The 26,386-nt window shown below is 40.7% G+C and overlaps 1 protein-coding gene across 25 annotated transcripts in view; it reads right to left on the bottom strand.

Moving 5' to 3' along the window:
• The window catches only part of NRXN3 (neurexin 3), a 1,033,016-nt gene that overhangs the window by 667,693 nt on the left and 338,937 nt on the right, over positions 1-26,386 (bottom strand). For 19 of the 25 annotated variants that reach the window (XM_065063790.1, XM_065063777.1, XM_065063776.1 and 16 more), the window contains 2 exons: positions 8,336-8,539; positions 52-78 (listed from right to left, as the gene is read on the bottom strand). In XM_065063790.1, coding sequence (XP_064919862.1) covers positions 52-78; positions 8,336-8,539 — 231 coding nt within the window. The remainder of the gene's footprint in view (positions 1-51; positions 79-8,335; positions 8,540-26,386) is intronic. The other 6 variants (XM_065063789.1, XM_065063787.1, XM_065063773.1 and 3 more) reach the window with 1 other exon arrangement.

The following is a 26,386-nucleotide window of genomic DNA, read 5'->3' on the forward strand; positions in this document are numbered from 1 at the left end:
ATTTTAATATATATAGAAAGAGAACAAAATGAAACTTGAGGGAAAACTTACTGGCGTTACAGTTTATCCTGATACAGTCTAGATGGGGAAAAATAAATGAAAGATGAAATTGCATCCTTCAAGGTAACAGCTGCAGACATCCAAAAACAATCAGTCCACCCTTCCGGGGACAGACACACGCAAAGAGATGTGGCCATTTTATACTTATATACAGTCTGTACAAGTTCAGGAGTGGGTCTATATGTACAGTATATTCTACAGAAATATCGGCTACATAAATATATATATACACGCACACATATATATATACACATATGTATAGAGAGATATACCAATATACATATATATCCACATGTTGACACAGAAAGCTATTTTATTTTTATAGAAACCTATGCATCTAAGAGTATCTTCTACTCCAGAACATGAAGTGATGTGAATTACAATTTAAAAATTGACAAAGCACAATCTCCCTCAAAATGTAAGTCATACTCCAGTGTCATTTTGTTTTTTAAAGAACTTTAGAAATTTCTCTAAGAAGCTTGAAGCTCAAAGTCAAGCTTTACACTCGGTTTCTTGTGAACTGATTTGTATTGTTATTGCATAAATACAGCATCTGTCCATCACAGAATACCTGTAAAATCAATCTACGAGATTTGTTGATGCAATATTTAACCCTTTCCAGCTCTCCCAAAGACAGACCCTCCTCTCATTCCCCCAATACCAGCCCAGAATATTTTTTAATATGTGCACAGACATATTTGATACTGTCCATTCAGGTGAGGAAAGGGTTAATATACTGCCCAGTTGTGTCCTGTTATAAAATGGCCACTTGCAAACGGCTAACCGCACGAACGCCCAGCCCAGATTTCAGCTAGTTCTGGAGGTTAGGAATACATTTGTTATTTGGCTGGGGGAATGGGGATTTCTTTCAAAGGTCTCCAGCCCTGCCAGTTCTTCAGAGCCCAATCTCACCTTGCTGTCTGAACGCTAAGACTGAATGGTATGCTCGTAACGTTCAGGGAGAAGATGAAATGGGCAGTGAAGTGGCAGATCTGGGAACCTTTGCTGGCCCTGCTTCATTCAGAGGTTACAGGCAAGGGATAGATGAAGAGGGGTACATGGAAAGAAAAATAGAGCTAAGCTCATGGAATCTAATAAATGGTAACCGGGAGTTTGCACAATGAAAACAAGTTGAGGTAGGGGAGCCTAAGCTAGAGGGCTTCTGAGCGTTGCTTCTCTCATTTAACACAGTAATGCTCAGCATATCACAGGATACGACTCATAAGAGGATCTCACGTGTATAGATGCCTACTTACAACCTTGTGAACATCCAGACTGCAGTGTCTGGCATGGGCAAGAGCTATCACATGAGTGCTGTTATCTATCTTGGGCCATGCTAACCTCCTCTTAGAAAATCAAGGCCAGGAATAATAGAACCATGTTATTGGACATCCTGCCAGAACACCTAAAGCTTTGACCAGCAAGGAAGGTCGTATTTATTACAGAGATATGGCCCAGCAAGAGAGATTATACAGAATGGCCGAGAAATATGATGTAGTTAGTTGCTTAACTGGACCAATTTTGTGTTTATTTGGACAGATATAGGAAAATTATTTCAGCAGCTGAAACTAAATGCAGTTTTTAATAAAATGAAAGCGGAGAAAGAATAAGAGTCTATAAATAAAGAACTGTAATGATCAGGGACATGCCAATCAGGAGCAGCAAAGCCAGAGAGAGTCTGTTTTCAAGCAGAACTTCTCTTGAGAAAATCTGGGTTTGGTTTTGTGCGATTAGGTTTGTCATGTGTCGTCAACCGCAACAGAAAAGTGGGAGCAAACAGCCCTGGAGCAACTGGTACAATCACCATACAGTGGTGGGTATATCCCTTATAGGAGTTGGGTGGGATAAGGGGAGTTCTGAAGTACATGCTGGGAAACTTCTCTCTGTGATCTGATGGAGAGTGACAGCAAGAGTGAGAGAGATTCCCAAGTCTCACTGCAAATGAGATCGAGAGAGTTGTTACGGCTGGAACAACAGGGGAATTTCGTATGGACTAAACAGCAAGTGTGCTGGAAAGGGAAACATGGCTGGTCCTTGGCAACATTCATCAAAATTGGAAATGAAAAACATTGTTGTGTTATTGATGTCTGCAGAGAAGTTCTGCATTTTTAATTTATTTTTTTTCAGTGATACCGACATAACCACATGTCCCAGAGCTTACCCTCAAGCTGAGTCATTGACTGCTTCAAACTAAAAGTCTAGCCCTTATCCTGACTTCTACATTTCTGTTTCCAAGGATGAGGGACCAGGTCACTGAGGGGGTTGTCCTGATAGCTACCATGGCACTGTCAGATCTCCAGACTCTGTAAGCACGAAGGCTCTGCAATGCTGTGCAACTGAGTGCCAGGCAGAAATGCCCAAGTGCACTCCAGAAAATCCAGCTCCTGAACAAGTCTTGGTCCAGCTGGGTCAGTGGAGATCCTGCTTGGCAGCTGAGTGCATCTGCCTGCACTGTTACACCAGCACCACCGTACTTTCCACGTTACCTTCACAGAACAAGCACAGGTGTTTTTGGTTTTTTGTTTTTGTTGTTTTGGTTTTATTTGGCTGATTGGTTTATGTTGGTTTTGGGGGGATATTTTGTTTGGTTTGGTTTGTTTGTTTGTTTGTTTTTTCTTTGCTGTTGTTTTGTGGTTTGGTTTGTTTTTTGTGTGGTTTTTTTATTTCCTTAATTCTGAGCCTTGCCCAAAGCAACCAAAAAGATTTCCGATCATTAATACATCAAGTTGTTTTCTCCCTCTTATGTCAGTTTTATAAGGAAGAAAACTTTCCTCCAGACTAGTACAACGCTACAAATCCAGAGCAAGGGATGCTGTTGCTGGCAGTAAGGTACAGGTTTAGTCTGGTCTTTGGTCTCAAAACAGCATCAACTGGGGGATTCAGGAATAACTAAAAAAAACTGCTTGGGATTCCTCCTGCACTGGACCAGGGCAATAAGACTTCTCGTAATTGTCATCTAAGGCTCTCAGCACTTCTACTGATCAGATTTGCTTTATTTAGGTATGGCTGCATTCCTGACTCAAAAGACATTTCTCCTTGCTTTAGGTTTTGAAGATGAGCATGTCTAACCATCTGTAAATCCAGTCATCTTCCAGTTCAGCAACTGGATGAGTAATCTGGAGGACAGAAGTAAAGTGAAAATAGAGTCTGTAACTGTATGGGGAGCAGGATGAGCTGGGAAGACCTTCTACAGTTACTTTCTTTCATTATTATTCCTAATGTGAATCAAAAACTGCTGCCCTAGTGTTCAGATGGAAAGTTTTCCAGAGCATATCAGCTAGAAAATGGGCCAAAGACCCTCTCCTTGGAAAAGGTTAAATTGCTGCCATTAGCTAACACTGGGGATTTCTTGTTTGAAGAGATAGATTTAGCAGCAGACAGAAGTCTCTATGAATTAAGCCTGTGTATCTTACCATTTGTATCATTGTGCCTGAAAATAGTGGTATTTCTTTGGCATTGCTAAGACACCAGGATGTTTTTCTCTTGAATCAGGAAAGTCACCTTTGCTCTGCAAGGACAAAGTATTTGTTCCTTTTGATGAGCACCCATAATGCAGTTATGGAAGAGCACTTTAAGTTAAGACAAGGAAAAGAAAGATAACAGGGTCATGATAGTTTATTTTCTGCGGAGAAACTGGATGAGGTCCTGTGCAGATTCTTGCCCTATATTGTAGTGTATCTCCTTGCCTCTTTCCTACTTGCATGCAGTCAACCACCTGTAACTGGCAGCTGACAAATATTTTTGCATGACTATGGTAAACAAACCAAAAAAAAAAAACCAACACAAAGGCTTTTATATGTACTGATTATGGAAAATAAATTTATTGGTGAGAAACAGTGTGAACAGGCATACACTAGCAGGTCTGAGTGTACAATTCACACAAAAGGAAGTGTGGTATAAATGTCCACATACATTTTTAAAAGAAAGCTAGAAACTGTGACTGTGCTGTTTGTATATACAAATTACAAGAGAAACTTTGTGTTTTGGAGGGCAAAGATGTTTTGACACTCCTGAGGAGATGTCTCAGGAAAAGACAAGAGAGGGATGATTGATTGCAGTTCCTTACAGAAGAACTGACTCTGATTAACAGGAGGCAGGCACTATTTACTTTAGCCACCAGTGCGCTGAAGATGAGCCAGGCCAGGGAGAAACAGAACTGAAATATTCATTAATAAAAGTCAGTGACACTACTTCTGCCACTCATCAGTGGGAGGAAAAAAAACAATTGAAGGTGGATTTCCCTATTAGACCAGACATTTCTTTCTCTTTCTGCACATCATCTCAGCATCAGGAATTATTCCCAATGATGTTCCACGCCATGTTTTGTTTAGTTTCTCTCTCTCTCTCCTTCCACTCTAGACCTATTTCTTCAGAGTCCTTCTCAGCAGAAGTGAGATCTGTATCACATTTGAGCTTCTAACCTTCACACAACAAACACTGAAACTACTCTGAGACCTGCTGTCAACATGCAGCTGCAGTGCCTCGGGCACCTCCAGGGGAAAGGTCTGAAACAACTCCCTCACCCCTCTTTCTTAGAGAATTATTCATCACTGCACTTCCTCTCCCTCCCACCTTCTACAGCCAGCACCCGCCCATGCCCGTGGTGCACCGTGTCCCCTGTTTGTTTTGTTTGTGAGTGCTGAGGGGCGGGGGGGATATGCCAGCCCCTGCAGGCTGCTCTGTACGCTCTGTTCTCAGGGCTGTTTGCTGTGCGGGCCGCAGGCTTCAGGCCTTTGAAGGGTTGAATACCATCTTTTGATTTACCATGGTTGATGGGGTATGGGAAAGCTTTACAACTGAAACACACAGAAGAGTTTTGAAACAAAAAATAAATAAAATAAATAAATAAACAAACAATATAGGGAACACCTTAATAACCACACAAATGATAATAAGTAATCAAATGGAATAGATCAGAGAAGAAAGAGACAGCTCTTACTAATAGTATTAAATGACTTACAAGAAAAGCACAATTAAATAACTCACCACTCAAAACAGTCTTTGTTTGCACACATCGGTCATGGGTTAGACACTGGGTGGGATGCTGACAGGTAGCTAGCCAGCACCGAGCATGCTCAGGTCTTCAGAGATGGTGCTGATGATTGTTTCTCACTGGTAAGGGGATTTTGGCAGGGTCAGATAATGAAGATTCAGATCTCATGTGTGACATTTTGGCTATGAACAGTCTCCTTAAAGAGTTAGATGTGACTTAGAGTGAACAACTGAAATTGAATGGCTCTGGTAAGGTAATTCCTCTTCAAGTTCTGTTTCTTCAACAGCAAGGCAACCTTGCCATTTTGAAAGAAAGAAAGTTCTGTTTTTCAAGGAATATATCTGACAGCTTTATAAATCTGAAGAGAGGAGAGGTGAAGCTCAATCCAGGTTCCAACAGTCTAAACTACCCTTCTGTTGAGTTGCACATAGAGAGTGCTGACAGGTTTCCACTGATGCAGCCTGTAGTCACTTCTGAGAGAAGATTCAACCTTACAAAACTTTCCAGCTCAAAAGCTACCAAATCTGGCATATACATTGCTTCAGTCCCTGCAACTACACAAAAACAGCCTTCCGTTAACACGGGGTTTGGTTTACAGATTTTGTCCCTGTATTAAACCATCAATGACATCTCTTTCCAAACATGTGCAGACCATGTGTCAATTCTTTAGCCACATCTTTTAGAAGACAGAGAGCTGAACAGTTCAGCTCTGGGCTAGGTGATGGTGTAACAGAACCCAGTCAGTGCTAAAAGTGACTGATGCCAATCAGGCACACAATATTGATCAATCATGAGGGAAAATATTGTCTTCCAGCAAGATGTAAGGGAAACAGGAAAGGAAAGAAAAAGCTGTAAAAAACTGTAAGTGTATTTGGGGTAATCTAAACATGCCCTCCTCATATTCACATGAGCTCTAAGTCTAGGATGCCCTGAACACCAAAAAGAAGCAATTCCCCCTATTCTCATTGATTTTAAAGGAAGATAAAGATAGAACAGAATCAAACAAGTGGTACCTTTCCCAGAAGAAAAAGCGACAATTTTTTATGAAGTCTGGCAGTTTTCATGCTGTAGTACTTTTCATGTGGGAGTATCAAAGGTGATAGAAGCAGCACTTATTAAAATAATACCAGAATCCCTGGCAGGTTGTGAAGTATTCTCTCTTCAAGAAAGAGAAAAACTAAGGCATGCAAGATAAAGGAAATGGCTCAGGGTTGCAAAAGGGCGTAGTGTAGAGCTAAGCAGCTACTCTACTGCCCCATCACTTCCCCGACAGAAGCATGCCACTGCCAGTGTTCCAGTGATTAAGTTTATCCTCTGAGAATAAAATGGCTAGCAATAATTGCCAAGAAAGGAAACAGTGGGGAAAAAGATAACTTCATTTTGCCAGATTATTAGCGCCAACTGTATTAGATTAGAAGAAAGTGCAGTCATATATGTACATGCACTGGAGTTTTGTGAAAGATTCTCTTTGCAGATGTAAGAATGTTCAACAGCTATTCTTTTGAGCTGTTCTCCAGAGACACCCTGCAAATCCAAGAAATTTTCCATCACTTTAAAGTTATTACAGGCAAACATGGCTATCATTTGAGTGCTGTTTCTCTTTATTGGAGGTTACTGTCATAGCTGAGGTTGATCTATTCACTCTGTCCTCTAGGCCAGTTTGGGTAGCACAGCAACTGAACCTATGCTAGCTAGACACTCAATAGCGCTTTACACTTCCTCAGTCAAGCTAAGCAGAGCATATATATATATATATATATATATATTCCAAATAGGAACTCTGTCACACTGCATTTTCTTCTTTTTTTTTTTTTTTTCTTTTTTAATAAAGAGCCAGGATTTCTATAGCCCTTCGGATGGAGAATCTTTGCTTTTAAGAGATATGAACTTGTTTAAATGCACTTTCTTCTCTTCACTTTCTTCTACCAAGAGCAGATATTAAGGGTCTGATTTGCACTTTCAAAGCCAAAAAGAGACTAGAAGCAATTTTGAAAAACAATCTAGTTCCAGAGGACAACTGCTGGACAACATATTGCCCAGATGAGGGTGAACCTTAAAGTCATCACTCAAGCTCTTTTATGGCACATCAAGACCTTGACAAACATATCACGTGTAGCTGGGACAGGAGTTAAAAACCAAGAACCATTACTACAGGTATGGGTGTATAACACAAAGCCACTACATGTTTTGCTCCTGATATCACCACAGCAGAGCTTTGAAGATGCTGATACTGTTAGCTCAAAAAATGTGAAAGCTTGTGTTGGTGGGGATTTGTATTTAAAAGTTTACACGAGCTTTCACAGACCATGCACCTATCTTCATAGACAGTACCCTACGTATTCAAAGAAGTTTAACATTTCGCACAGTCATGATAGTTCTGCCTCTTTGACTCGGAATCTCTTCTTAGATGTATTCTGGATTTACATGAAGCAACAAGTTGCATCACTGAACGGTGAAAGAAAGCTTCAACTTGTATATTGACATTCTTTAAAAAGACCATTTGTCATTCAGTACAATACTTCAAGACTGGCAAGAAAATGGATTGAGACTAATCTAATAGTACATTCACTCACGGTTTTTTCATTGTTGTTATTGTTGAACTTGTTTCTAATTGTCTTTTTAAATTATTTTTTGGAAAATGTAACTCTAAGGAGACAGAAGACAACCCTTTGGGAGGAGGGGTGTGCACTCTTTTTTATTGCCTTCATTTTAATAAAGACACAATCAAAAAACCCAGGCTTTTTTACTAGATATAAAAAGCCCTGAATGTTGAAACATATAGTAATTGGCAAATAGAAATAACTAGTAAATTAATAAAATAGATCAAGTTCTATCAAACGCTGCCAAATTCTGTAAAGAGCATGGGATTCACAGGACTTCTGCTTGCCACCATATATATGTTGACATTTTGCGTCTCTCCTACGTTTGGCTTTGACTGTTTTGAGTGATGCTAGATGAATGAGGGATGTAACTGATCAAAAGATGGACCAAGCAGCATGTATCACACAGAGCTTCACCAGTCCCAGACCAATAAAGGAAACTTAAAAACTTAAAGACTTAAAAACCAACACTGTCCATAACGAAGAACTGACAGCAAATCTTCATGCAGCAATGCAGAAGAGAATTTCTCTCCGCAAGAGAATATCATTATGAAGGTCTCAGCAGTTATTTTAGAAATCAATCCAATCAAACCAACAGAAATTAAACAAAATTATTTTAAAAACCACTAGTCACAAGCCCAAAGTAAGAGTGAAGGTAAAATGAAATTTTTTTATACGATACCTAAATTGACCATAAGTTTGACACGGCCTCCATCAAGCTCCAGGCGCAGAGTGTCAGCAGAGTCTCGAGAGGTGGTTGCCATCAACAGCCCATAAGCGCGCTGGGACATGAAACGGAAGGACACATCTTCTGCTTCTGTATGCATGACCATAGGCATGATGATCTTCATGTACATGCTGCCATCATAGCTCAAGATAGAGGCCTCTGCAAGGAATCAACAAAAAATTGAAAAAAAAAAAGAAAAAGAAGTTACAATTCTGTATGATCTTCACTCCTGAAAAACTCTGACACTTATCATAGAGCACTGTGTTTATAGGAACCGTACCACTCGCCACAGAAAGGTGTGTAACTGGGTAAAAACACAGCAACTGTTTAACTGCATCCAGCAACTATATGTGGCAAATATGAACAGCAAACAGAAATATATGGTATTCACCACAACTGGAGGCAGCAGTACCCATGGAGACAAAACCCCCAACAACAAGTATGTTAGCACAGAGCCCTTTTGTGATAATGAACTGGCCAAGCCTCTGTTTTTCACATCTTCCAGAAAATGCAATCTCATCCATTAATCCAGCCTTTCCCTGCCCTAGATGTAATGACTACTTTAAATAATGTCTACAACACTCCTACTAGAGGATTTAGTCTTACCTTTGATGGCTCAAAATTCCTATTTCTGGTACTCTTACGAGATGTTGCTTATTTAGAGAGGAATTTCATTCCATTGCTAGCACTTAAAAGAAAAATAACTGTATGAAGCAAGTTTCCTAACGGGTCTTTTCTACATCAGATTTCTGTTGTTTCATGATTTTATATTTTTCCACTCTATACTAACAAGTAATATTTCTAGAGCTCTGCTGACACAACCAATGGCACTGCAATGATAATGAAGAAAGGAACAAACCAAACTTCATTGCAAATTTCAGTGTCATTCAAACACAGGAGATGTCAGGAGATGGAGGCATGATGAAAGCCAGGAAGAGAAAAAGTAAGAAACAGCAAGGAAAGAAATTGTGTTTTTCTATTATCTCTGAGGATGTTGAAGAAAATGGGAAGTTCAGCTAAGGAAAGGAGTTATAGTACTTAACATTCTCTATTTGTTCAGGGTCTTGCCTGCAGAAACTCATATTCTCCTCTAAGGGGCTAGAATTAAAGTCTTGTGACAGAACTGCAGCAACCACTATGGCATGGCAATCATTGTTTCAGTCCAGGAATATGCTCCAAAGCATTTTTATCAGCAAAATTTTAAAAAGTACATAAATGTATTAATACCTGAATCAGACCACCCCTCCTCCCCACAGCTAACCCTACTGAGGGCAGAGCCACAGAGATTGCTCCATGTAGGACTTCAACCACAAAACTATACATAAAAATCTCAGAGGATAAGAAAAAAAACTAGTCCGGCTCCCTAAGCATATGAGAGGATTGCTTCTTAAAGCACTCTTACCAGTGCCTCATCCAGTTAAGCTACAGTTTTCTCAAATGGTTGGGATTCTCACCAGACACCCCACACAGACCCAGGAAAGCTAGCATCTCATTTAACCAACTGCAACAATGTGTGTTTAGAATCTAGATGTTTTCCTCATGTTTCACCCCTTTGTCCTGTGTTTCCCAGCCAGGCTACCTAAGCTGACAGGAGTGGAACTTCTAGTGCAAAACAGCAAGTTTGGCAAAGCCAATCCTTATGTCCTCTCGGTGCCTAAATGTTAGATGCTAGAGTAGGGTAGATGGACAGGAAACTGAGGAACAGCCATTAGTCCATGTTGGAAAGCACCCATGGCTAGCTCCACAATGGCCAGTGACAGAACTACAGTGTGGTAATAAATATGCAAATAAGGTGATAAATAATGATATAAGCGTCAGGCTGATAAAGTGCCAGAGAAGACATATATGGTTACAAATCATTTGGTGAGGATCACTGTAGTTGTGCTGGTGCAGCAACACACCACACTAATAGCTGGTGAGCAGCACCTCTCTGATCACGGGACATATAATCCCATTAAGAAGAAAACTTTTCTGGGATCATCATTAAAATAAGACAGCTGTGAACAGCATCCCTATTCACCAGTTTTCTTAGTTGCACTCCCCACACACTGTCATGGTCTGTACACACAAAGCCCTCTACACGTAATACCCACTCAGCCATACATACACCTTCTGGGCACCAGCTGTCAGTGCTGCCCTGGGGGTTCACATCTTCACTTGGCCAAGAAACAGAGAAGGAAAGCAAGCTCCTTTTTCAAGGTGGGGAAATGGTTTCTTTTTTTCAAAGTGCAATTCTCTTCCCCCTCACGTCTGCACCTCTTACTTGCCACCCACAGCTGCAAGCTGGAACTAAACGTACTGTATATTATACATATACTCAAAGGCAATGCGTATGTACACACAAACCCTCCTTGCTCTCTTTCCTCTCTCTCTCTGTGGATTGTATTAGAAAATGCAGTCAAGCATGAAATGGCTCTTTTGACGCCTTCAGCTCAGCTGTGCCTTGCATGAAAGAGTTGCTCGCCCTGGTGCCTGAATAGCTGTGAGAAGGGAGCTGGAGGACATGCGGACTGTGAGGGGGAGTAGCTGACACAAGAGCCCCAGCCCTGCTGCTTCCTACTCCACAGCACCATGTGTTAGGTGCTTTGGAAACATGAGTTTTTCTGCAGACACTAGAAGAAAACAAATTGAAAGCAGGGTAGTAATGAGTCTCTTCCCTTAAAAAATAATTCATGTCCTTCAGCTCTACTGATCCCATTGCCAGAAAACTATTGTCCTTAGACAAGAAATCTCGACCATTTTTGTTAAACTTATGTAAGAAGGACCTGAAGAACACCCAGAATTGCTGAAGATGGCACAAAAGTCTAGACAGTGTTTCAGCTAACATCCCACAGTAGACTAAATCGAGTATTACTGCCCCTTCTCTGGCCAATCTGCTACAAACAGGGAGCAATAAGTCCTTGTAACAATTAAGCAGATAAAATGAAATAGCCTGAAATACTTGAAGCAGCCTCTGCACAATCACAGGAGATGGCAAATTCCCATCCTTGTGTATGCCCCCATGCTGACCTGAGCCTGGCCCAGCTCAGACCACCTATGCACTTGACACCTTTTAAAAATAAAGAGATTTCGTTCTCACCTTGCAAGTCTTCATCATCTGGAGTATTTGGGAGCTTTTTCAGCACATCTCCTTGTAAGCAGACCACTCCCTCCAGCTACAAAAATACCCCTTCTGAGGGGGGGGTATTGCCTAGTAGCAGCCATACAAATAAAACTGATCTCCTTGTCTTGGCAGTCAGCCCCCAAAACTCGAGGAAGGCACTTTACAGCTAAGCAACACATACGGCAAATCTGCTCAGAGTTGAATGTAACCTGGCAACAACCAGGTGACCTCAGTCTCCTTGACACATTTGCTAGTGACTTCTGCCTGAATACAGGCATCCATTAAATTGTCCCCAGCCATCTGCAGCAACGGGACTGTAACACTTTTCAGCACCATAAATACAGGCAGTGGCACAGTTATCTGAGTTAAAAATACATGCACATTCCTTCCACTCTTTTACAGTAGGTATTATACTTGGATGCCTCAGAGACATGCATAGAAGCAACGGGTGAAACCATGTTTCAAAGACCCACAGATTTGTACCGATGAAAAGATCCAGAACACAATTTACTTGCAATCACAAAGCCAGAAGCTTCATTGCATTAGCTTGGAGATGGGAAGATGAAGAAACCAGGTGCTGATTCAAAACTGCCCTGACATAATGCCAGAGATCCGTGAAAATCAATATGTTATTAGGAGCGATTAGCTTCCCAGTCTTGTGCTCTGAGACCCTGCCAGCTTTAATTTTACACTTAGCATCCAAAGGAGCAATTCCCTGTTCTTCCCCACAAGGCTCTGCATAAACCTCATGGGGAGACAGAAACAGGCATGTTCGTAGAATACAGAGACAAAAATATTCAAGACCTCTTCATGCTCTTTCTCCTGCTTTTTAACGTTTCTCTTGTATTAATCTCCATTCTTTGCCTCTTTCCTTTCTTCTCCACTTTAGCTCTTCTGTAATCTCCTGTTCTTCCCTGTGAGCTCTTTCCTCTGCCTCCCAGACAGCAATATAACTTTCTTCCTTCTTCAAGCTTCCAGAAAGATGGCAGTGCAAGAAGGAGGAAAAAATACCTTCCCTTCAAAAACATTCAATTGAAATCACCAACAACAGCAGTTCAGGGCACATGATGTATTCCCCATAACTACATTTGCACAAGTCAGCCCAACTGAGCAGAGATTCCCACCAACTCGACAGGCACCAGACACATTGCAAGGAGCAAGTGCAGCAAACAGGTATGCTGGTTCAAAACTACGGGGAATACAGACCAAATGTTTCCACCTTCTCGCAAGAATTGAAAGATCCTTCAAGAAAATGTGCCAGAACTTTGTATACACAAACTAGACAAAACTTCTTATAGGAGTTACACGGCACACCTCTTTCCATTCCATGCAAACCTGCCAGCTTTTATTTTAATATATCCACCAGCAGACACATGATCACAAAGAAAAGTATCCTTAATTTTCTGAAAATTAAAATAACCTTTTACAAAGAAAAAAGTGGCATAAAAATTAAAAAATAAATCCTCATTCCTGTCAAGCAGATTCCATACAGATGAGTTTCAACAATGGAAATCTGTTAAGTAATTTGGGGAGCCTGAATATAATCACTCAGACCAAAATCTGACTAGGACCCAGGAGTTAATATGCCTTTTTTGGTGAAAAAAAAAAGTAATGGGAACTTAAAGTGCTCACAAGCAGATACAGCCTTGTATATCATCTGGTCAGACAGGAGCTGGGAGCTGTGGGGCTCCCAGAGCTGGGCTCTCACTACCCAGGGGTGTCCCACACACCCAAGGAGGTGAGCACAACCCAAGCATTAATTCCCTTCCCCTGGCCACCTCCCCCAGTTAAATACAGAGCATTTGGCTAGTTTGGGTCAGCTGTCCTGGCTGTGTCCCCTCCAGCTTCCTGTGAAAATTGACTCTATCCTAGGCAAACACAAGACAGAGGGACAACAATGGGGAACACAAAACTGTCTTTAAATACCCACCTAAAAATAAGCATTACATTGGAAATAAGAATGCATTTTAGTAGTCTAGCAAAATACCCTGCAAATAGTATCACTAATCAGCCACTGATAGGTTTATTGTACTCCTAAGAACAAAGCTATTGTGCTTTAAAAATTTCAGCCCGTCAAGATGTCAATAGCATCATCATCACTTGTTATGCGCTGAAAACTCATGAAGATAAAACAGTTAAATCTTGGACACGTACAACCACATAAATGTAAAGAACCTGGACTGGTGGTGTTGTTTTTGCCAGGGTTTATCCTCCCTCACAGACTGAAGTATTTTTGCAACATCAATCCAAAGGTTTTTTTGTTTCAAATTAAGACTGTGCTGTCTTTCCTTACTCTCGGTAGATATACATCTGCTTTACAAGAGGACTTTCATATCCTCAAACTCAGCATACCATTACCTCAGCTCTCTTACTCTATTCTAGACTGAGTAAACCCCAATTCCTTCAACTCCTGGCTTTTATTTTCCAAAGTTTGTCTCTGCTGCTTCTCACCTCTGGCTTGTCTTGTATTTGTGTACTACTTTCTTAAATTCAAATGCTCCAGTTTGAACAGCATATGTCAGTTAAGACCAAACTGCACTAAAAGTAGAATAATTACATAAGACCCCCTTATCAGTACAACGAGTACAAAATATTTCCAAATGAGCAGCAAATGAGAGAGATAATAGAGGTAGCTGCAAGGCATTCATCACATTTTCAGGGATGCAAGAATACTGGTGGAGCAGTAATAATAATTATCACTTATAAGACTGCTGCTATAGACAAAAATTGCTAGCAGATGTTTACATAGACCAGAAGACATCCAGATGAATATTTTTCATCAAACACATATTTTCAAAACCCTGTGAAATTTATAGCATAGCTTTATTTAAAAGATCTCATTACTTTCAACATACATGCAAATCTGAAAACAGCCTAGAAGTGCTGGATGGTTCATATAAAATAAGAAATTCCTGAAGAACACCTGCAGTGCAAACCACACCTATCCATTTATCTAAAAAGTCAGAACAGAATAAACACCCTATTCACCATTTCCCTTTCCATACTACTGCCTCTTACCCATTCCAGTATCTTATCTATTTTGTATCACTTTCCTATGAGGTTTTTCTAAACACAAGCAGAAATACCAAATTACTGCAGAAAAAATTATCATTTAAGTATCCACAGAATGGAAGACACAAATATAGGCAAGGAAGGCAAACTAAGAGCCCCAAGCAACATATCCATATGAAGGTGCAGGGTTCACTGCAAGTACTGTAATGTCCTTTCTCAGACAAAAAAATTAGCTTGATTCATAAAGCTAAGGAATTTAAATTACTTAGGAATGGAAGCAATTCTGAAAATTTTTCAGAACTGCTACACAATTATTTTTAATCTGAATCCAAAATGCACACCTTGCTTTTCTAGTTCAATATTAACAGGAGGTTATATAATATCAAAATCCTGTAAACTGGCACTGAGAATTTTCAGCTCAAAGTGGGTGTAATCTTAAGGAACTAGTTAAAACTATGAAGATTCTACCATTGTAAGGTAAAATGGCATCAGGTTTCTGACTGTCTACAACAAAAACTTCAGTGGAGACCTACTAAATTTTAAACTGACCCGGAGAAGACATATTAGGATCCAGGATCCCAAATTTCCCTCCATTAATAAACCTCAGCAGTCTTCGCACTATGGATTCTTTTGTTTAACTTCTGTAATGAACCACCCCTCCAGCTCTCAAGGATAACCTGTGACCACCCTCCAGAGAAGTACGGACCAGTTTCCATCAGCATCACGTTTGTTATGTGCTTCCCCTCCTCCTGTCATCACCACACACAAAAGAGGACAAATTAATTAAGGGCCGTAGTCAGGTGCAGAGGTACAAAAAAAAAAAAAACACAACACTTTAATCCACAATGAAAGGTAAATGTTATCTAATAAACTTCACATCTCTCTTCTTTGGGCTGCCATCATAAAGAACAGGGCTGGAGAGCACTGATCAACACAGTGGAAACATTTGCAAACAGAGGAAACTGTAGCTTGTAAATGTTATTGCTAGCCCTGGGAGGTGACAAGCAAGGCTGCATTGCCATACTGAAGCCTGGCAGAGACACAGGGGAACCAAGAAGGAGCACATGGGCTCTTCAAACTTACTTCAAATGTCACTCTAACATTTACAGAACCGTGTACAACTATTTGGGAAGAGATCTCTGTCAAGAAGGCTAAGGGTAGAAGAATTGCTCTTCAAAGCCAAGGAGCATAATAGGGAAGGCATAGGGAAATCTGCTGCTGAAATTATAGTGTGAGAGTTTGCCTTACACACATCGTAGGATGTAGAAAATGAAGTGACTTCTGTTTAGTTTGAACATCTCTGAGTTCTCTTCATGGCACTGTCAAGCCACTTGAAGCATCTGATCACTCTCTTCCCAGTAGCATTCATCCAAAAACGGAGATGAAGTTTTGCTCATCTCAGAAGTATACATTGAAAGAAAGAGAGAGTAGACACAATCTGCAGCAAGAGAAATCCCAGAAACTTTACCTCTGGAAATTTTCAAACCTCAACTGGAAAATGCCTCTAACAACTGATTCTGTTCTTGAAGCTGGCCCCACTTGGAGCAGGCAGTTGGGACAGAGATCCCTTTCAACCACAACTGCTCTATGACAAGTGCCAGAATGTACTGATTTCAATGGATACATTTCAGAGCCATCATCTTACACCTGAAAGTTGCTACTGATCTGAGATGGAATAGATTTTGTCTTTCAAGTTACTGCATTAATGGGGATGCTGTTTATGGCATGTTGTTAAGCCTGAAGAAACAGGAGATTCAAAATTTCACACTCCTACAGGCACCGTATGTCCTTGGGCAAATTCTTTATCCCCACTGAATCATCTCAACAATTACAGTTAGGAACCAAACATATTATGACACTGCTAAACACACCCAACTATTGTGGTTTTGATCTTTTATCCCACAAGTAAGGATGCTCTCACTGAACTGGCATGCCATACACTGTCAACATCTCCCAGTGGCTGCTGATTGTCAGGCGAAAATGGAAATGCTTCTAAGGGTGGCTCTCAGCAGTAAAATTTGCATTGTTTCCTCAAATTTCCAGGAGATGAGGGCTCTGCTACAAAATCCACAGATGTGGGAAAGCTACTATAAAGGCAGTTATTACCAGCCTACCACCTTTAAAAGGCAAGTCTGCTATGTGAACTACATTCATAACCTTGTATAAAAGCACAATAAACCTTCCCCCAGTTCTGTTTTTTGACTATTGGAAAGAAAAACAGTAACTCATATTGCCTCCAGCTGTTAGTTGAAGAAAGGTTCAAGGAAGGTTCACAGCATGGACCAGACAACTTTCAATTTCCTTTTCTTCCATTTTCTCATCTGACAGCCCCCAAACCCTGAACTTTTTAAATTCCTGCAAGGGGTGCTTTAGTAGGACAGGGAGCAGAGGGAAAACATGGGTCTACAAACTGTAGAGTAAACTTGTCCACAAATATCAAAGGTACACCATGGTGGTTTTGAAAAAGAAACAATTATTCAACACAGGAAATCTCTGATTTAAGAGGCACCAGAAGTGGAACTTCATAGACTGCCATGTTGCAAATAAGTAGGCAGAGGAGCTGGGTAACTATTTAAAACTAATACAAGGCAAGCAGGTTTGTGGAAATGGGGATATCACAACACTCACTAAGGCTGGCAAATAGGTCATCTTTGGGGGAGGCCAGATACGACAGAGCAGGTGGGAATTAGAAGGGTAACAACAGCATCCATGCTGTGGAAAAATGAAATATAACATGAAAATTGGGGTTTCAAACTACATCTTCCAAATTTAAAACAGAAGATAAACTAAGAAGAGCTTATGATACTAGGACCTGTGGGAAGGTCCTTTCAAAGCCTTTTCTTCTCCTATCATAGAGTTGCTGCTTTCCCTAAAAACATCTGCAAAACCTTCAATCTCAGGGCAGTGCCTGCCTAAGAGTGACGCTCCATCCATGCAGCACAGACTGTGCAGAAATGGTGACACTGATTTCCAGGCATCCCACAGGCTCTGTCCACTCCTAATGAAGTCATCAGCAGAGATGCAACAGCCAAGGCTGCTCACTCAGCTAATTGCAACCATTGTCCAATTATTGTAACCACAATGAAGAGGAAAAGCGAAGCAGAAACTAGTAGTTGGCATGGGATGGCAGTTGATCTTGCCAAGATCATGACAGCTGAAGCAAGAGATACACGTTCAAGCCTGTAAATTTCACTAGCAGATAAGAGAAATTAAGTCCTGCTTTCAAGTAAGCAATAGGCCACTGTCTTCTGAAAACATGATTGTCCTGCAGACTAAATTCTACCATATGACTCTGATACTTGTAACAAAATGTGTTTATAAAAAAGGGAATTCCAGATAAATATGAAGGAAAAAAACCCTGACATATGAATGTATGGTGCTTCTATAATAATGATGACCGCAATTACCGAGAATTTCCTTGTTTAGGCAATTAGAAGAATGTCCAGGAACTGTCCCTCTCCGACTCCAAACATGACCAAGTGCAGTTTGTCTCTTACAAAATCAGTATAACCTGGTAAGGGCAGAGTTAGCAATTCATAGTCCAAAACACTCATTATAATTATGCAAATTCATACACTTATTAAACTCCTACAAGCATATCTCAAATAACAAAGGTTGTGGTACAGGATCTCCTAAGTGGATAGACTAGCATTCGGTGGATGGGTTTACATAAAACAGTAGCAATCGCAAACCTTCATTCCGAAATTCAAAGGTTTAGATGCACAGAGAAGAGAGTTCCATTAATCTTCTTCCCCAAGCTCTAAGAGCCTCCAATGATCTTGATGGGAATTGTAAAAGATTATAAATCCTACTTCCTAGGGAAGCTGTGAAGGTTTAGTCAGCGTTTGCAAATTCTTTGAAATCCTCCAGTCAAAAGAACTGTAGATGTATAAATTATGACAGTAGCTGTGACCCTAAAACTTTCATATTCACCACTATGCTGCCCATTTTATTCACTTCAAAGTTCAGAGCAGCAGGCAGAATACAATAAAGAATGTCACGCTCCAGAAGTGCCAGCCTGATGTCTCAGTTAAGTAAAAGTGAATCTTCTTCAGCTGCTTCTATCACTAGACAGAGATAGCTCCTGAGGCCTGTGTCTATTCTGATTCAAAACCAGGCCAAATATTGAAATCACCAGTTATCTTAGACTGAAAGGGGTGTTTCTGTGCAGATTTTCGAACACCTGTTACATTATCTACGACTTTTCCTAAGTATTTGGATCTCTCCTGATCCTAACAGAAATCAGAAAGCAGTCACACTGTATCCTGGTTTTGTTAAAAACAAGTTTCCCTTTTAGTGAATTTGCCTGTCAGCTAAAGCCTTCATATTAGCTGCTTTCCTGAAAAGCCAGATACATGTTTTGGTAGACATAGCAATGGAATGCGAGGTCACTGGACTGATAAGCACGGATGTACATCTAGTGAGAGGCGCAACAAGAAACAGGTGACCAAGAAACTGACCAACGGAGTATAACATCCCATTCACATGAATACTTCATATAAAAGTGGGAGATCACGAGGATCTCATCCCTTTTCCTTATGGCCGACGTTAGGAGAGGACCTTGCTAGTCGTCCCTGCAAACTGAGGCTTAGTGAGAGACTGAATCCAGTGCCGGTTGGCAGCAGAGTCCAATCCAGGACTCTGGGTGCCGGCTCTGCAGTTGCTGAGACTTTCAAGATTGGTTTTGTATATTTTGTATCATTTTCTCTATTTTTATTAGTAGCATTAGTAAAACACTTTTAATTTTTCCAACTCTCTTCTCTCTGTCCTTCTTTCCCTCCCGATCGCCTGTCCTGAGTGGGAAGCAGGGAGAGGGAGAGGCTGAAGAGAGAAGTGGGGGGAGAGGGGGCTAACAATACATCTGCCAGGGTTTTATTGTCACCCTGCAATCAAAACCTCAACACACTGTTATCCTGTATCAAGACATTTGCATGCACTTATAGAAAAGATGTGATAATGTACCAACATCCCATATTGTTTTCTTTATACTAGATATAATGGAAAACTCTGAGTTAAGAGAGTGTAGATGATGAAGAACCTGCTATTTATCCTCTCTAAAGCACTTCTGTCCACTGTAATGAAGTCTAGAGGGACATTTACTCTCCAGATTGCTAGCAGCAAACCAGATGTGATGTATTTTGTTACAACATTTCTGATCCATTACATCAAATTATGCCAGATTAAATAAAGCTCATGAGGGAAAAGGGCTGCCTCAAACCTGTAAGTTGGCTCAAACAGAAAATTCAGTGTCTGTGCCTCCTGTGTGACGCTGCTTTCCATACGACTTCACCTGATGCTAGGCAGCACACCTGCAGCGTTAACTACCTGGGAAGGAACTTCACAACGGCTGCGCAGGCAATAAAAAACTTAATTTCACCATGGTGGTCTAAAGTTCTTTAGGTTCCTGAACAACCTCTTTGTGTGCTAAACCTGAAAGTCACAAAGACTCATAGCAAGGAAGAATTAGTTGCCCCACCCCACCAGTATTAAGCCTTGTCCTGTTCAGAACAGCAGTAAGAACAATACAGTTGATACTCCTGCCTCAAGGAAGGAATGAAGAATTCAAACATGAACCACTCATTCCTAAAAATCAGAGTTCAGAAATACCTTAGAAATAGAAAAATGGGAGTTTTGTAGTCTCAGCCTAAAGATAAATTTTCCCGTGTCCTAAAATCACCATTTAGAACAAGCTGTAGGGCTGCTTGTGCTCTGAGGAAGTCTGGGACAGGAGGAGGAATAAAGCTACGTACCCCAAGTACAAGGTGTTTGGTAACCTGGGTGGCGGACAGGAAGTTTGAGATGTTTGATAAAAAAAGTCAACAGGCACAGCCTCAATGCTCTGTGTAACGGAAAGAACAGCTTGGTTTCACATATAATGTATTCCAGAGATGGAACTAGGAGAATAAACTGCAAAAGCCATCCCATGGAGCTGAGTGGGATCACAGGTAAGGTCAGGTCAGTTAATTACAATGTATTTGGTGGAAATGACCTATAAAGGTGATTAGATGCACAATTCTCTTACAGCAATTAGCTCCTGTTGATCTGAATATGAAATAGGTACCTAGTAAAAGTTAACTCTGTAATGAAAGGAAAGAATCAGAACAAAGACAATATTCAATGATGTAAGCCAAGGCAAGTATGGGGAATACATGTTGGAGGACTGGAGAATGCTTTCACATGTATTATTTGGCCCAACCTCTAAAGTGTGTCATAGAAAGAGAGATTGTCAGAACAGAGCCCAATACAATTTAACAAAGCATGGTAAAAGTAGATGGCAGTGTGGCTATCAGATCAAACTTGTATAAAGGCTGTGGCAAATCCATCATGAGGTTTTCCAGGCTCTGAGACAGCCTGACTAGAACTGGTGCTACCATTAAATTGTGTTTACTTCAGAGATGAAAATTTTTCTCTTTTCTCATTATAAAAGCCTGAAAAGGGGGCGAGGAGGAGAGAGTTTGACATTTTCTACTCTTTTAAGTGGTATTTCTCTGTCATGATAAAAGCCATTAATAATTACCAACAAAAATGGGAGGGAGGGGGAAGTAATTACAGCCTCTGAAGGCAAAAAGTGATCTTGCACTCAGCAGCTTTACTTTCTTTCCTTCACTTTTTCAACACCTTGTTGCTCCAGTGACATCTACCCCCTTCTTCTGGGCTTTCTGCAGCCTACCCTCCTACTGTTTCTGCACTCAAAGGAGAGGGATGAGAAAGCCGGGCTGCAGCTTTCAGCTGCGGGAGAGCAGGGTTCAGGCATTGCCCAGACCAACAGGGACAGACAGGAGCAGCCCCACTTGTGCACCTCTCACACCTGCCCACATTTCAAAGGAGTCACACAACCAAGCACAGGAAAAAAAGCAGTGGCAGCTCTGCTATGACAGACAGCGCTGGGCAGAGCTTGTAGCTGTTATTTGGGGCTGAAACACACTAGTGAAATTGCATGTGAAACTAGTATCAAGCCTTAGTGCCCAGATGGCTTCAGGAGGCTCCCAATTTGGAAAATATTCATGACCCCATCCAGAAGCTTATTTAAATTTAAAAAACCCACAACAATACTCTGGAGTTTTCTACATTCTAGAGGATCCTGTACAATTTCAGAAATGATTTAGACAAAAAAATTCCTTCATAACGACAGGAACTGTTTCAGTCTGAATATAAGAGCTGCCTATTGGGACACCTTCCACTTGAAATTAAATGCATTGGAAAAAAAAATATCCCAAACCTGCTAGCTGTACATACTTTTTCTGTCAGATTTCCCACTCCTATTATATGTGGCATTGGAATAAGGCATTTCTTTTTTTCCTTCTCATGTTACTGTACAAAAGGCCTATACAAAGAACAGCAAAACCAGCCAGCCACCTGCACAGGGCAATAAACAGCACGTCAGATAATTCCTACCTGTAACACAGTTATCAAATTTCATTGTATTTTCCAATACATTCTCCTTCCAATTTCCAACCAGTTTTAGAAAACAACAAAGCAGAATATGCACACTGTGCAGTGAAAAACACAGTATCATTATCTTCAATGGGAGTTAAGGGGATGACTCTGCCTTAAGAGCAATTTTAGCAGGTCGGAACAACATTTTGCATAATATTAAATCAACAAAGGTTACATCTAGTCGTATTGCACCCTTTCTTTGGGGAAACACATGGTTAGAACCGCAGCCACATGGTCTTCTGAGCATAAATACTGCTCCTGTGTCAGCTAGACTGAATACCACCTCCACAACAGATGGAACACAACAGAAAAATGTAACCAAAGGAAGACGGACAACGCTCTCCCTTTACTGAACAGAAAACCAAGCTCAGCAAATAAGAATGTATCAGCTATGGGGTTTGAACAACAGGACCAGTAACCAGGGAAAGTGAAATCTGTGTGCTGTGCTCCAGGCAGGTACAGTTTACTATAAAAATTCTATAAAATGCAAACCTTTTCCATAATCTCTCAGTCATTGTTCATTAAGAGCAAGAACAGTATTTGAAGCTTGTTCAGTCCTTAGCTTCTGGAACACAATGGGGGTACTTTCAAACTGATGCTGAGCAAAAAGCAACCTCTCACTTCTAAACCCTAAATTCACAGAAACATCTGCATGTAATGTTCACTGAGAGTTTCACCAGACAAAGTTTAAAGGACCAGACTAAATATTCGGAGGTTGCAGTCATATTTTTCATTTTGAAGCCTGGATTGCAGACATTGCTTTTAGCTTCCCTTTTTTTTTTTCTTTTTTTTTTTTTTTTTTAATAATAAAAAGGGTCTCTATCATGTGATCTTTGAAATAACATCTCAGAGCTGTATTTATTTTTTAGTCTAGCTTCCCTCAGTGTTAGCAGAACACCTCAGAATTAAATTTGTTAGTAGATTCTAGTCCCCCACTTTAGTCCCTGCTCTTCAGGAAACTCAGACGTATAATAAGACTGCAGTAAGATGAAGGACTTTGCAGCTGGAGAACATACTTCAAGCAATAAGAACTACCAACTGTTTTTCTTCCGTCTGGAACCTGGGAGTGTGCACATCTCATCTTCTGTGAAAAAATAGAAATTTATAAAAGTGCAAAGGCAAATATTCAAATATTGAAGACAGTTGCCAGTAAATGATGAAACTGACGGCTTCACAGAGTTATAACCTTCCACAGCATCACAGTTCATTTATTTAATTACTAGATTACATTATTTAAGAAAAAATATAGATTTCTCTTTTTTCTTGTGTCCTGAAAGTGCAAAAAGCTTGATCTTTCTTATACAGTATAACCCCGCTGTGATACCGAATTTCACAGGAGTGCCTATGGTGTGGAAAGAAAAGTTAAGATGTCAGTTTGGAAGGAGGAGAGGCAACTTCTCAGACTTAAAACATACATTGAGGAAACACAAGAGTAAGTGAAACTGCCACCTAATGGTGACACTGTAACTTTGAAGCAGGCTGAGCAGTCAGCACACAAGGACACAAATGCTGCTTTGACCTGCATGTCTTGAATTCAGATTGACAATCACCTTCTTCAACAATATTTAATATATGCTGCTTCCTACAGCAGTGGCTACTGGTCAAGAAAAAGTTTATGTTTTAAGTGACAAAATATATCTCCATCAGGGATGTGACTGTTTTCTCGAACTGACAGATTTGATCTCCAGTTTCATGCCACAGATAAGAGATTGCACAACAAAGAATATAATAAAGCCAAAGTTCAGTTTGGGATTTTTTGAGGACTGATAATATCATCTAAACTTCTGATAAAAACTACCAGCATTGGAGAAGTGTAGAAATGCTACTGAGTTAAACCAGCTAAAATTACTCCACTGACACTGATTTAATGGACACTTCAGTCATTCCAGTGTTTTCTTTTCAGTCACCTATTACTTGCCTCTTGATCTGGTGGTAAAGCTCTCAAAACACTTACCTCAGTGACTGATGTATGGGCACAGTTTGTGGCCATGCTATGCACCAAAACAAGAGGAGCCTGGTCCATATGAGTCAGTCAGACAGAAAGGGACCTGGGGGTACTAATTGACAGGAAGGTCAACATGAGCCAACAGTGTGCCCAGGTGGCCAAGAAGGCCAACGGTATCCTGTCCTGTATCAAAAACAGCGTGGTCAGCAGGACAAGGGAAGTGATCCTTCCCCTGTACTCTGCATTGGTGAGGCCACACCTGGAGTATTGTGTTCAGTTCTGGGCCCCTCAGTTCAGGAAAGACATTGAAGTGCTGGAGCGGGTCCAGAGAAGAGCAACACGACTGGTGAAGGGACTTGAACATAAGACCTATGGGGAGAGGCTGAGGGAGCTGGGGTTGTTTAGTCTAGAGAAGAGGAGGCTTAGAGGTGACCTCATCACTCTCTATAACTACCTGAAGGGAAGTTATAGCCAGGTGGGGATTGGTCTCTTCTCCCAGGCAGTTAGCAATAGGACAAGGGGGCATGGGCTTAAACTCTACCAGGGGAAATTTAGGCTGGATATTAGAAAGAAATTCTTTACAGAGAGAGTGGTCAGGCATTGGAATGGCCTGCCCAGGGAGGTAGTGGACTCGCCGTCCCTAGAGGTTTTTAAACTGAGATTGGACATGGCACTTAGTGCCATGATCTAGTAAACGGACAAGAATTGGACCAAGGGTTGGACTCGATGATCTCTGAGGTCTTTTCCAACCCAGTCGATTCTGTGATTCTGTGATTTCCTTCTCCACTTCACTGAAACAGTATTTAATAGGACCTCTTTATTATGCTTCCACTGAGCCCTAATAATATTGGCCTATCCACTAAAGCAGGACACAAATCAGAACTCAAAATCTGTCTGAGAAGTCACTCTGTGATTTTCCTTTATTTAATCTGAAAGTAGGAAAGAATGTTATTTACTTGTCTTTAACAACGTATTTTTAGATCCTTGCTTACAAAATCGTTACAAAACTAAAAAGAATATATTAAAAGGATGTTGCAAATAAAAAAAAAAAAAAAAACTAAAATATAATCAACTATTGTACTGAGGATACTATGCATCAGGCATAGATGCATTTGGAATCCACTACTGACAGGTCATCAGAGCCTAACTCTACAGTATTACCAAAGACAGCTCATTTTACTCCCCTTTTTAATGTGAAAGCAAGGGCCAGTGAAAGCTGTCAGACTGACATGATGGAAGACAAGTGCCTAGGATACATTTAGAAAGAATGCTTCCTTCATACAGCTCTCTCTACCTGCTGTTATCTTTAACAGTCATTCAAGAATTTAAAAATTTGTATCTTAATACCTGCACCATCAATCCCCATATCTCTGGAGAAATGGGGTGCTAAGCTGTTCACTCACAGAAGCAGACATGCAGCCTCCCTTGTACAAAGAGTGAGGCACTTTTCTCTCTTTTCAATATAAACTGATTCATAGGCTTTTACACTGGGCTCAGTCATGTTCCCAAGAGCTGCAACGCAACACCTGTATGCTACAGCATGCTCTGCTTTCTCCTAAACATTTCTGGAGGGGCTGCAGAGATATGGGGAGCCCTGGGGGTGGAAACGCAAAGAACATCCTGTTTCCTAAAATAAGCAGGTGACATATTCTCTGACCAAACTTGGAAAAGGGTAGGTCTCCTAATAGGATGGCTTTCCTATTCTTGACTCTTGTTTTCTGAAATCCTCAGCACAATTTGAAAGCATTAAGATGCCCTCAAGAATGCCATTTGAACAGGTCTGCTTTCACACAGAAACAGAGACGGAAATAGGAGTCAGTTCATCCAACATCCCACTGCAAAGCCATAGCAGTGCAGAGACACAACCCATGCCCTGAACTACTGTTCCGCCACCACTGGGCTGCTGTTCCCCCTTTTTGGATCATCCAAGACCTATCTGCCACCTTCCTCATTCTGTTCTTCATTAGGTAGGCCTTGAAAATTTCTCAGAATATCAAACTGAAATCAAAATAATGAAGAGGCTGATAATTCCTTTGGAAACTGGAAAATAATCTACAAACCTAAAAATAACCTAAAATTATACAGGAAAGGGGATAGTTCTTGACATCACTTGAAACATAGATGGAAAGGCTCCATAGATATAACACCTGTTTCTCTTTCAAATTCTGCAGATAGAGAGAATCAAAAGGGGAAGAACTGAGGCACAAGACAGTTTTTTAAGATTTCAATTAGCCTTTTATTTGGACTAGGATTTATTTACTGCAGAGTTAAGCATCTCTCATAGTTAGAGATCCTGTATTTATATCTGCTAACTGTGCAAATTTCCTGGTTCCCTGATTCCAGACCAGCTGCTGGGCACAGCTGTGCTCCAACAAAGGCACCAAAACCAGCAGGGATTGCTGCAGGACTGTCACACTTCCCTGATTTCATCTGCATCTGGAAGTGGAAATTGCAGGACATTTCTCACTCACTCCTGACACAGCTCAACAGAACACCACCAATCTAATTT

The sequence above is a fragment of the Columba livia genome, chromosome 5 (assembly GCF_036013475.1).
Source record: "Columba livia isolate bColLiv1 breed racing homer chromosome 5, bColLiv1.pat.W.v2, whole genome shotgun sequence".
In the NCBI taxonomy this organism is placed as follows: domain Eukaryota; kingdom Metazoa; phylum Chordata; class Aves; order Columbiformes; family Columbidae; genus Columba; species Columba livia.